Source organism: Fukomys damarensis, unplaced genomic scaffold, assembly GCF_012274545.1.
Source record: "Fukomys damarensis isolate Sample0158 unplaced genomic scaffold, DMR_v1.0_HiC HiC_scaffold_29, whole genome shotgun sequence".
NCBI lineage: Eukaryota > Metazoa > Chordata > Mammalia > Rodentia > Bathyergidae > Fukomys > Fukomys damarensis.
Window position 1 is genome coordinate 2752209 of NW_022900941.1, and position 13032 is coordinate 2765240.

Genomic DNA, 13032 nt, shown 5'->3' on the forward strand with positions numbered 1-13032 from the left:
AAAAAAAAAAAAAAAAAAAGTATTCTAATTAAGGTTCTTTGCAGATTTGAATGAACTTCCTGGCTTACAAATTGAGAATGGCAGGGTATCCTGTGCTTATATTATAAGATAGAATTTGTCAGAATTCAGGCTAAACATTAGAAATGATTAATATTTTTACTTTGAAGTATTAGGAAGTAAGGTGATTGCATAATACAAGCTTTAAATATTAACATTTTAAGAAATTTTTACTCATTGGAAATTAAATGTATTCTTATAACTGTATCATCCTTCCAAAGATTATACAGAATTTATATATGGATTTAACGTCACATGCTTAAGCTTAATCATTTTCTTCAGTGGACATTTTACATTAGCACATGCATTTCAGTGCAAATTAAAAACTTCAGAAGTTTTGTCTTTTGTAAAATTTTTATCAAGATAGAACATACTTCAGAGTTTCTAAACTTCATGTGGGAAATTTGATTAGGTAAAGTGAATACACAATTTTAATTTTGTATCTAACAAGAGGTAACAGTTGTAAGTATACTGTTTATAGCTAAGAAAATAAAATATTTAAAAATTTTGTCTATATAGAATCCTCCAATTCCCCAGACCAGTTAAACTGGAAGACCTGAAGTCTAAAGCTAAAATTGCCTTTGGACAATCTATGGATCTACATTACACCAATAATGAGGTAAACATGTACAGTTTAATTTTTAGTACTTTTATTTTGGAAAATAGCGTGTTCATGTGAGGGACTTTTTATTTAGTGATTGGTAAGAGTATGTCAGGTAAATATGACAGATAAATTTGTAAATTTTAACTGATTAAAATGGATTTTTTTCCATTATGGAAAATGTTTATAGAAGATACTTATGCAAGTAATTGAATAAGAATTTATGCTAGGAGGAACTATGTGTATTACTTGGAATTTTCTTATATGTTTTATTTTTACTTTACATACTTTTTTTTGTGGTACGGGTTATTGAACTCAGGACATTGCACTTTTGAGGCAGGCACAGCACCACTGAGCTAAATCCCCAGCCCATGTTGTTGTGGGTTTCTTTTGGTATTGGGGATCAAACTCAGGTCCTTGTGCTTGCGAGGCAGTCTCCAGAACTACTGAGCTAACCTCCCTGGCCCTTGTTGTGGTTTTTTAGACAGGGTCTCACTATGTAGTTCAGGCTGTTGGCCTTGAACTGTGAAGTGATATCTGGCCTCAAACTTGAGGCAGTCCTCTTGCTTTAGCCTCTTGAGTGCTGAGATTACAGATATGCACCACCATTCCTATGTAGCCCCTACATACTTTATTACTGAACTATCTTTTACTCTCATACTGTGTTTAGCTACAGGCAACAGAACTTTGGTAATTAGACAATTTAGTTAAGATATGAAAGTGTTTTTGTTTTTTTTTTTTTGGTACTGGGGATTGAATTTGGGACTTTATGCTTGCGAGGTAGGTGGCGGAACCACTGAGCTAAATCCCTGGCCCTAAAGGATTCTTTTAATGTAGGACACGATTAGATTATCATGCTTATGCTTGAGAGTCCATATGTGTGATTTAAGACTTCTTGCAGCCCTAAAGTTTGGTGAGAATCTGTGATCCTGTTAAACAGTCCTGATTTCTGGCCTGACATACTGTTCCAAACCAAGCACAGGACCTTCAGTGTTGGTGGTACTAGTGATATCTTACAAATGATGTTTTATGGGGCTGTGAACAAATGGAAAAACTCATGTAGAATTTATTTAACTTCTATAAGTATTATTTTCTAATAGAAAATAAATTTTTTTGTTGAGAATGAACTGTTATTCTGTGAACATAGAGTTTTCCAGAATTAAAACAACTGAGGACTTTAGCAAATTCACAATGGGACTGTAATGTGTGTGTCTTGCTGGTAGGCTGCTCTGATTTGAATTCAGTTGAATTTGACCGTTTGCCTTGAACCACTGGGGTACATGACTGTCCCGCCTGATGATTTGTATGCTTCTCGGGGGTGTTTGATCATACTACTGCAAAGAAAGGAATTGATGTAGCAGACCAGATGGCATCATGTCACGATTAAGAAAAATATTAAATGGTAAAAGATATTAAACAATTTTAATACAGCTAATTCGTGGCTAGCAGTTGTAAATGCATGTTATGTACGCCAGCAGTGGGGTGTTCATAAGAGTTCCATGTTAAAATTTAGAGAATTAATTATTGATCAAGTAAACCTGTGAAGAAATGTCATGGATGCAACTTATTTGAAAAAAAATGCACTTTATAGAAGTTTATTTAGAATTGGCAAGAAGCACGTGCAAGTGGAGAATGTTACCAAAAATTATCTGAAAAAGGTGGGGTCTCACTGTGGCTGCAAAAAAAGCCAAGCGTGTTATGTTTTGCATGCTCTACACACATCAGTCCCCTTTATGTATAAAAATATTTTAAAGAAATTCAGGAATATAAATAAATTTCTTTTAATTTAATAAAATAAGTGTGATTATTGTAATGTTTTAATTGGCATGAATAATATTAATTAGTCCTTATATTTGGGCAGTAAATACTCAGATTGAAACAGCTAACTAGATTTGGTCTGTTTATAGACTTTTAATTAATTTTATTAGTAAAACAACTGATAAAAGTGATTAGATCCATTTGGTACAAGCCCCCATGGGTCAGTCATGCATGTGCCACTGGTGGTTCAAGCTAGCAGAAATGTGTTAAGGCTGGGATTGGTTGAGTTTTTTAGGTTTGCACCTTTATTTAATAAGGTGCAGGCAGTGTGGGTGGGTGTGGATGTTGTGCGAGATAAGTTTTGGAAGTGTTCTGGCAAAGGAAGGATTTTTTTAAGATCTTTCCTATTTTAGATGAAGAGAACACAAAAATGGGCAGTTTTCATATATTACTAATGTAAAGTCATAAAGATAATGTGATTTTAAAAAATTTGTTATATTACATATATTTTTGGGGGGAGGGGCACTGGGGATTGAACTTGGGTCCTTGTGCTTGTGAGGCAGGTGGCAGAACCACTGAGCCAAATCCCCGGCCCTATTACATATATTGTTAATCTCAGTTTTTAGTTTCTTCTCCAGCAAGGATTCACAGTAACATATAGCTTATTTACTGAAAGTAGGCCAGAGGGAAATAGATTTCATGAATGAGGCCAAAATGAATTTACCACTCAGGAAAATGTTCGTGATTTATTATTTAGTGTAATTTAGAGAAGCTAGGACTTCTTTGTGATGGTCTTCATTTTGCTGTTCATACCAGATGACCTGACAGCATGGGAGGGTTCACATCAGGACCATGCAAAGCAGAATGCTGGAGATAGGAATACAGTGTACCACTGTGGCTCATAATGAAGTGAAAGAGTTGGATTATGCAGACCGTTAGATCAGGCTCAATCTATGATACCAAACAGTTCATAATTCTTTCTATTAAAAATATTCTCACAGAGAAACAGACCAGTTGGGTAAATTTTAGCTACAAACAAAAACAATAAAATTTTAAGTATAAAGCAAGTAATATAAGTAGACTGTATGATGAGATTTATATTCATTCTAGTTTATATTTATACCTAGCAACTGTTCTTAAAATGAGTGTTGCTTTTTGTTTGTTTTTTTTTTTTAAATAAAGAGGGCCAGGGGTTTAGCTTAGTGGTTCTGCCACCTGCCTCACAAATACAAGAACCCAAGTTCGATCCTCGGTACCAAAAGAGAAAAAGAAATCGGCAGAGTGAATGCACACCGTGCCCACTTGTGGATTTGGTTGCAGGTTGAACTGTCATTCCTGTCATGCTTGCTGAACACTTACCACATACTGTACCTGCTTCCTGCTGTGTTCTGCTGGAGCACAGCTCTTCCTCAGGGTTTTGTAGTGTGGAGAACCCCAGGTTCAGAAGGTCCTACATTTAAATGGTTCACATCCTATGATTATAAGAAGTGGTTAAGAAGTGTGGGATATGCTATATGTTCACTTGTTTGTACTCTATCCCTCTTTTAATGAAATAGAATATATTTTTCTCGTCATTAACAGAGTCATCTTAAGCTGCAAAGCTGATTTTTATTTGTTTGTTTGTAACTGGGGATTGAACTCTGAGCCTTGCACTGAGCTTAAGCTGTTTTTATTTTTTGAGACAGGGTCTTGCCAAGTCACTATGTTGCCCATGTTGGTTTCAAACTTGTAGTCCTTCTGCCTCAGCTTTCCATTACTGGAATTCCAGGTGTTTCCTGCTGTGCCTGGCTAAAGCTGACTTTTTTTAAAAAATAGAAACAGATATTTTTGATTTTCTTAAATTGTGTGAAACATACTTTTTCTCATTGATCTCTCCCAGGCGCTTTTGTCCTCTGTATTCCACTCATGATGGAGCCAGTGAAAGCAGAATCCCACATTCAGGGTTACAGTGGGCTGGATGACCCATTTAGCTTACTTGTACTGCATAGTAGTCCAGTCAACAGGGTCAGGGAAATGAACCCCAAGTGGACTATAGATTGCACTTTTGTTGCATGGTGGCACATGTCCATGGTAGGTGTCATATGTGCTCAAGATTTGGTATGTCAAAAAGCATGCAAGGTGAGAGTGAAAATCAGTCGTTACCACTGGGGAAAAAAAGTTTTATCTATACAGACGGAAAGTTGTATATTTATTTCATGTAGTTTGTGTACCCCTTAATGCTGTTTTGAGATGAACATGCTGTGCCCTAAATTTAGCTGTAGGTGGAAATGTTCTAACAGACTTGAGGAATATAATGTTTCATACAGAAAAAATTTAAATATTCATATTCATTCTAAGATTTCAGCAGTGGTAGGACAGGAAGAACAAAATACAAATACACTCACTCACACTTTGATTATGGTAACAAGTCAAAGAGAAAACTGTTTTGAGATATGTAACTCCCTAGCACTAGAGATGCTTGTGAGAGAACTTGACCTTGTGAAATGGCTGTCTGATCCCACGTGTCCTTTTCAGTTGGTGATTCCATTAACTACCCAAGATGACTTGGACAGAGCTGTGGAACTCTTGGATCGTAGTATTCATATGAAGAGCCTAAAGATACTACTTGTAATCAATGGAAGTACGCAGGTATGTGTTGACTTCTTTTCCATTAAGTATTGTAGGATGTATCCTTTAAAATTCACTGTAAGAAATAGTTAAATTCTACAATCTCTGATGTATTTTCAATATATATGTGCAATTTGCACATTTTAATTGCGATAGTTTAATATCCTGTTCCATAAAACCACATAGTCAGAATTACAAATAAGAATATGTTTATATGAAACTGACCATTTAGGAAGAATTATGTTATGTTAGGATTGTGATGTCTTTTTGTTTGTTTGCTGAGGTTTTTTTTTTGTTTTTGTTTTTTAATGTTTGCTTGTTTTTTTAAGACAGAGTCTCATTATTGCCTCTTGCTCAATTTGGTTTCTTAACTCCTGGGCTCAAGTGATCTTCTACCTCAACCTCCAAGTTGCTGGGATTATAAGAGCAGGCAGCTATGCCTGGCAGGATTTAATTTTCTAAGAGTAGGAGATTGAAAGGGCCACCAACAGTACAGAATTGCTAGGTGGGGTTTGGTTGGGGAGAGAACTCTGTTTAAATCCCTAAAGGAGATTAATAGCATCCATTGTCCTTTTCCTTTTTAGGCTACTAACTTAGAGCCATTGCCATCACTAGAAGATTTGGATAACACAGTATTTGGAGGAGAGAGGAAAAAACGGCTTTCTATAATAGGTAAGAAAGCTAATAGATGAATCATGAAATGGGTGATTTCTCAGTTTCTTTTCCATTTTTAAATGTAGGGTAAATCCTAAGCATATCCTGACAAACAACACCCTATTTTTATATTCTTTGTTATTTATCAAGTTAAAATTACTTTCTAGAAACTGATGTCCCTTGTAAATTAATTTCATGTATTATAGGATTAGCAATCTCCTACTTTAATTCTTTGTTTCTATACTTGGTATTTTAATGTTTAACAGATTTAAATAAAACTTTGAGGAAGTTTTAATTATATAAATAGGATGGAGGGAAAATATTAAAATAAGTAATTCTAGTACAATAAAATTAACAGGCTAAAGTGGTGCATGCCTATAATCCCAGCGCTTGGGAGGCTGAGGCAGGAAGATTGCTGTGAGTTCGAGACCAGCCTGGGCTACATAGTGAGTTCCAGGTCAGCTTCAACGACATAGTGAGACCCTATCTCAGAAAAACAGAAAACAAAAAAAGGCTAGATTCTTAGTTCCTAATTCTTTCTCTAGGGTTTGAGTTATTGCTGAGAACACTATCAAAATAAAAGATTGTTAAAAATTTCCAGATTATTTTATTACTTTCCTAATAGTTAATTTTTATTTACCATTAATGCATTGCTATAACTGAGCTTATGATACAAGAAATAAAGATCCCGTGTACTGTATTGTAAGGTGGCCTCACTAGGGAGACCTGGGCTAAATAGAAGTGTTCTTTCTTAACTCCCCAGTTCTGTGTGTCATCTTCAGTTTGTATAGAACATTAGTAATCTACTTGTGCCACGAAGCACTTCACTGCTCAAAGGCCATGGCATGTATATTTTAATTGACAGGGTGGAGGACGTGCTCATTAAAGACAGTGTGAGAGCGCGTACAAAGGTGAATTTAAGGAGCAAGACAGAAGAGAAGGAGAAACAAGAACAGGAAGCAGGAGAGTGGGGTAAAGGAAGAGGTTAGATTAGGGGTCCAAAGGGTTGGTTACAGAAGAGGGTTATTAATAATAAAAGAGATTACATGGGCAGGGGCCACCAAAAAATTGTCTTCTCTTGGTCGCCTGAAGGACTGTTTATGACCATTCATGACCTTTCTTTTTTTTTTTTTTTTTTTTTTTTTTGGTACCGGGGATTGAACTCGGGTCCTTGCGCTTGCGAGGCACGCCACCGAACCACTGAGCTAAATCCCCAGCTGACCTTTCTTTTTTAAGTGTCTTGTCTCAAATTCTACTTTTCATTTCAGAAGTGCTAGAAATGAGATAAACAGAGATAGAAGTAGAGTAAAAATGGCTTGTCCTTCTTATTGAGATATAATTTGACATAATTTAAAATTTTGGTGACAGAACATATGGGATACCTGTTTTAAAATGTCAGTTCTTTGATTAACAACCCTAGTGCTCGCTTCGGCAGCACATATACTAAAATTGGAACGATTAACAACCCTAGAACATTAAACTTGTCCTGTCCTCATCTTCAAATATAGCAGTGTATTGAGAAAACATTTACATATTTTACTTTTCAAACTGGAAAACACGACTACTATTAGTTATTCATTTCTTTCTTTATTGTTTTTATTTTAAAATAAACCCAGCCAATTCACTTTAGTTACATTAAAACTTAAATGCATTAATTACATTGATATTTTAAATTTTTCTTAATTTTACTAAATACCTTAGTCTTATTATACTAATAAGTATTTTTATTGTTTGACTTCAGTGCCAGCATAATAAAAACTGGAAATTGTCTAGAATTACCACGTGTGTGTTATCATGCCTATTACTAACACAAAAGGCTGTATTTTCAAGTGAGGAAATGAAGAAATTTTCATACCCCGTATTTCTTCCCTGTCTCCTTTTAGGAGTTGAATATAGTATCTTCTCTAAATGAGATATATTAAAGAAGTAAAAATATTTGGGGGGCCGGAGATTTTACTCAGTGGCGCTTCGCCTGCCTTGCAAGTGTAAGGTCCTGAGTTCGATCCCCTATAACAAAAAAAAATTTTGGGACCAGTAAAATCGTTGTTGAAAGTTGTCTAACAAGCCTAAACTAACCCTGACTCAAAATTGATCCCTCTCTACTGATTTTGGACACAGTGTAGATGGTGAGCTCTCTCATGCACATTTCTTGGTAATTACTTTGCTCTCTTCTTACTTCCCTAACAAGTGCTGGCATATACAGTACTTATAGTGACCCCTTTACCTAGAACTACAGCTTTTTTTGCTACAAGTTTAAACCAAGCACTCAAATTACTTCTCCATATCTGTGCTTTTGGGTTTTTTTTTTCTTTTTTGAGATACTAGGAATTTGAATGCATGGCCTTCCCACTGAACTTCATTCTCAGCCTTTTGTATATATTTATATTTTTTATTTTGAAACAGGATCTTGCTAAATTACTAAATTGCCTACACTGGGCTTAAACTTGTAGTCCTCCTACCTTAGCCTGCCAGAGTGCAGCGATTACAGGCATGTGCCACCATTCCCAGCTTCCATGTCTGTTTTATGGTCTCATTTCAAAAAAATTACAAGAAGGGGGAGATATGTTAATAAATATAGCATCATTTCTACACAATCAAAAATAAGATGGCATTTTGTCTCAAGAATTAATGATTAATGAAAAGACTCCAAATTTAAGATGTTCTAATAGGGATTATATGACTAAGAAGTGTTCTCACTTTAGGTTTCTAAAGATTTTTTTAAAAAGGGCTGGGCCGGGGATTTAGCTCAGTGGTTCGGTGGCCTGCCTTACAAGCGCAAGGACCGGAGTTCAATCCCTGGTACCAAAAAAAAAAAAGGCCTGGGGATGTAGCCCAGTGGTGCCTCATAAGTGCAAGGACCCAAGTTCAACCCCTGGTACAAAAAAAAAAAAAAAAAAAAGGCAAGATTAAAGAAAAGGAATAGAAAGAATATCATGTAGCAAATGAGCATGGCATATGTTCATTATTAATGATTTTATCTTTATCTTTACAACATCCTTGCAAAGAAGGGGTTTAGGCCCTTGTTTATGGGTGGAAGACAGGTTCATGATGATCAGGTAACTTCCCACAGACATCCAGCTGGTAAACAGCTGGAACAGGAACTTAAACTAAGGGCCACCTCCAGAGCCCTCATTCTTTCACTGCATCATGTTGTCTTCCACAGATTATGTTGAAAGCTAACATATATGCATTATTTCTGGAAGTTCAGAGAAGTGGCATTTGTCTAAGATTCTCTGTTGTATTGTAAACCCAGGATGCAGTTATCAGCAGTCAGACAAACAGTGAGGTGGAAGTTTAGAAAACCTAAAAAACACTTGAAGTTTTACAAATATGAATGTTCTGCTAACTTCTAATAAATACTGGATTTCATTTGTTAAAATTATTTTTGATGTAGTTCAAATAAAAAGTTATTTCCTTACTGATATTTACAAAATCTTATTTTTTCTCCTTTGAGGTCCCACTAATAGAGATAGAAGTTCCCCTCCCCCAGGATACATTCCAGATGAATTACACCAGGTTGCCCGGAATGGATCATTCACTAGTATCAATAGTGAAGGAGAGTTCATTCCAGAGAGCATGGACCAAGTAAGCCCAAGTTGGAGACCGCTTTTCATTTCATTTAAAGGGATATTGGTCAGGGACAGTGTGATTTGGCAGATACCTGTGTGTGTGTGTGTGTGTGTGTGTGTGTGTGTGTGTGTGTGTCTTCTTAGATGAGCAAGATAGCAAAATATAGAAAAATATCCATTCATTTACATCTGCCTTTTATCTGTTGATCTGTAGAACAACTTGTCCATTATATTGTTCATCCATAAATGAATGAATGTATGTGTTTGTTTTGTAGTTCTTGGATTAACACTCAAATTTTTAAAATTAACATTTAAAGTAGTAAAATTTGACTTGTTTGACTTTATGAAGCTGAGGTTTGTGATCTTTGCATAATGTTTTTCAAAGTACCTCAGTTTTTTTAGCATTGAAAGATTGTCCTGAAGTTGACTTTATTCCCTCTGCATTGCGTTGAATGCTCACACTGTTTCAGTGCATAACATTTGCTACAAGTGGAGTAGTTACTGTGTTGTTTGTTCCCCATTTGGGTGCAGTTGTTCAATTTTCAGTAAGTAAAATCATGGGAAATATTTTAGTTTTTATTTAAATGATAGGCTATAGAGAAAGAGTTATTTTTCTCTTCCCTATGTGGGATGTTTAAAGATGAGAAACTCTAGAGAGTCACCAGGTCAGGCACACTGTTTCTTTTAGAGATACTGAAAGTGTTCAAAAATTAATGGTTGCTCAACTCTCAATATACGAGAGCCATTAAATTGTACACTTTATTTTTTTTTCTTATTTTTTTCTTTAATTGAGTTTATTGGTACATTTTAGGGATACAGTACAGTTACATTCACTGTTGGGATCTTGTACCTCTACATGACAGGTCTTGGTTCTCATTTTTTCCCCTGGTTGCTGCCCTCCCTTCACCCCTTCCTCACCTCCCCCTCTACAAACACTTTATTTCCATCTTTTCATTATCTCACATTTTTTTCTTTTCCCTTATTACCTTTTCCCTACCTATTCCACCTTCCCTACACCTTTAGCCCCTTCTTCCCATTTCACAACATCAATAATCTTATTAGGATCTTATGTATTATTACAGTTTATTCACACCAGAGAAACTATTCGGTATTTACACATGTGACTTATTTATTTCACTTAGGAGTATATCTTCAATATGTATCCATTTTCCTATGAATAAATCTATTTTCTCGTTCTTTATGGCTGAGTAGTATTCCATTCTGTAGAAAAACCACATCTTCTTTATCCAGTTTCCAACTGATGGGCAAATGGGCTGTTTCCAAGATTTAGCTATTACAAACTGTGCCACTATAAACATGGGTACACATATAACACTGTGATATGATTCTTTTAGTTCTTTTGGAAAGATACCCAACAGAGGGATGGCTGGGTCAAATGGAACCTCCAGTCCAATCTCTTTGAGGTATCTCCATATTGATTTCCATAGTGTTTGCACCAGTCTGCACTCCCACCAACAGTGGAGAAGGGTTCCTTTCTCCCCACAACCCCACCAACATTTGTTATAGTGTGATTTCTTGATAGCAGCCATTCTTTGTGGGGTGGGGTGGAATCTCAGTGTTGTTTTCATCTGCATCTCTTGAATAACCAGAGATGTGGAACATTTTTTCATATATTTACTTGCTGCTTTTACTTCTTTGTCTGAGAAATGTCTTGTTCATTTTGGATGCCCATTTTTGAATTGGGTCTTTATATTTGGGGGGGCTGGTTTTTTTGAGTTCTTTATATATTCTAGATGACAGTCCTTTGTCTGAGGAGCAGCTGGTAAACATTTTTTTCCACATTGTAGGTTGTCTCTTAGTTCTGTTGATGGTTTCTTTTGCAGTACAGAAGCTTTTTAATAAGATGATATCCCAGTTGTTGATACTTCCTGCTAGTTCCGGTGCTACTGAGGATTTGTTCAAAAAGTCTTTTCCTATGCCAATGTCTTCCAGAGTTCTGCCTAACTTATCTTCCAGCAAGTTTAGTGTTTCTGTTTTAATATTTAGATCTTTAATCCACTTGGATTTTAATTTAGTGCATAGTGAAAGACAAAGGAGCTGACCATCCTCAGTGGAGGAAAGATAGCCTTTTTAATAAATGGTGTTGGAAAAACTGGATTTCAACCTGCCACAGATTAAAACTGGACCCTTATCTTTCACCATGAACTAAATTGTACACTTTAAATGAGTGAGTTTTGTGTTTCATGAATTATATCTTACTAAAGCAGTTTGTTTTAGAAAGAAAGAAAGCGTAACTTTTGGTTATATCACACTGAATCATGTTGGAAGTCTTTTTTTTTTTTTTTTTTTTTTTTTTTTTAAACTCAGGTCTTTGGGCTTGTGAGGCAGTCGCCATAACCACTGAGCTAAATCCCCCATGTTGGAACTCTGTTTTCCTAGATGCTGGATCCATTATCTTTAAGCAGCCCTGAAAATTCTGGGTCAGGAAGCTGTCCATCACTTGACAGTCCTTTGGATGGGTAATGTTGATTATAGTTTTGTGTTTTATTTATTTATTTATTTTTTTGAGACAGGTTCTTGCTATATATGTAGTTCATATTGGCCCAGGCTGGCCTCAGACTTTTGGCAGACCTCCTGCCTCAGCTTCCTGGGTGCTGGGACTATAGTCATGCCCCAACACACCTGGTTGTTTTGTATTTTATTTAGTATATGTGGGTAAATATACACCCACAAAGCATTTGGAATTATCAGTAACTTCTTATGGTAGGTACACTGAGAAGAATGCAGTTAATTGATACATGTCCATATTGTTGACAAATGATACCTGATTATAATATTTGGAGTATTTCTGTTTGCCAAAATTGTATGTTTGAAGGCAAATACAAACTGAAAAGTTTATGTATGTTTTTAAAACTGTGCTTGTGAAACTGTTACCACATTTTTCATTAATCTTTTTGGTTTTAAATGCTTCTTGAATTGTTTCATCTGTTCATTATTATGTTCATTCTGGCACAACATTAGAAATAATTTACATGAATACCTTTCTTTTGTGAAATAAGTGTTGAGGATTGTGAGGATCTCTGCAACCTGGGAAGTTTCTGTCACAAGTGTGCCCCCCTTGGTCACAGTAGGACATTGGTCTTGGTGGTCATCCAGAGTTGAAATCTTCATCCATTCACTCTCCTCTGTTCTTGCTTTATAAAAACAGGTTTTAGAGGAGTTTGTGTATTTATTTGTTTGTTTATATATTGTATTTATGGTGCTTAAGGTCAAGCTCAGGGCCTCATGAATGTGAGGCATGTGCTTTACTATTAAATGACATTCCTAGCCCTGTAAAACCAAATTCTGAAAAGATAATTTATGCTACTTAGGAATTTACATTTATTTTCTTATCGATATATAAACCCTGTCTATGTCAGTGTCTACTTCAAGGTAGATATTTAAGAAATCCGGGAAATGAGAAATATGTATGGAGTACTTAGCTGTTTGGGTTGTATTGCTGAACACCTGACTTCTAAAAACCTTGTAAGTTGGAAATGATAGAAGCAAAAAATAGTCTCAAAAGGATTATTTGGCAAGGTTACACAGAACTCACACTGAAAGAGCAGTGTTTCTAAACACCTATGATTCCAGAACTTACTATTCTTACCGCTTTACTTTGTAGGTAAATTTTAGAAGTCGGGCTCTTTGGCTGTATTCGCCACACAGGTGTTTAATAAGAAGTTTCTGGGCCAGGGATTTAGCTCAGTGGTTCTGCTACCTGCCTCGCAAGCACAAGGTCCTGAACTCAATCCCAGTACTAAAAGAAAAGAAAAAGAAAAAGAA

General features: G+C 35.8%; 1 protein-coding gene across 1 annotated transcript in view; it reads left to right on the top strand.

Moving 5' to 3' along the window:
* Positions 1 to 13032, top strand: part of Map3k2 (mitogen-activated protein kinase kinase kinase 2) — a 32837-nt gene that overhangs the window by 3744 nt on the left and 16061 nt on the right. Inside the window, exons 4-8 of the mRNA XM_010637671.2 lie at positions 577 to 676; positions 4931 to 5044; positions 5608 to 5695; positions 9132 to 9262; positions 11647 to 11726. Coding sequence (XP_010635973.1) covers positions 577 to 676; positions 4931 to 5044; positions 5608 to 5695; positions 9132 to 9262; positions 11647 to 11726 — 513 coding nt within the window. The remainder of the gene's footprint in view (positions 1 to 576; positions 677 to 4930; positions 5045 to 5607; positions 5696 to 9131; positions 9263 to 11646; positions 11727 to 13032) is intronic.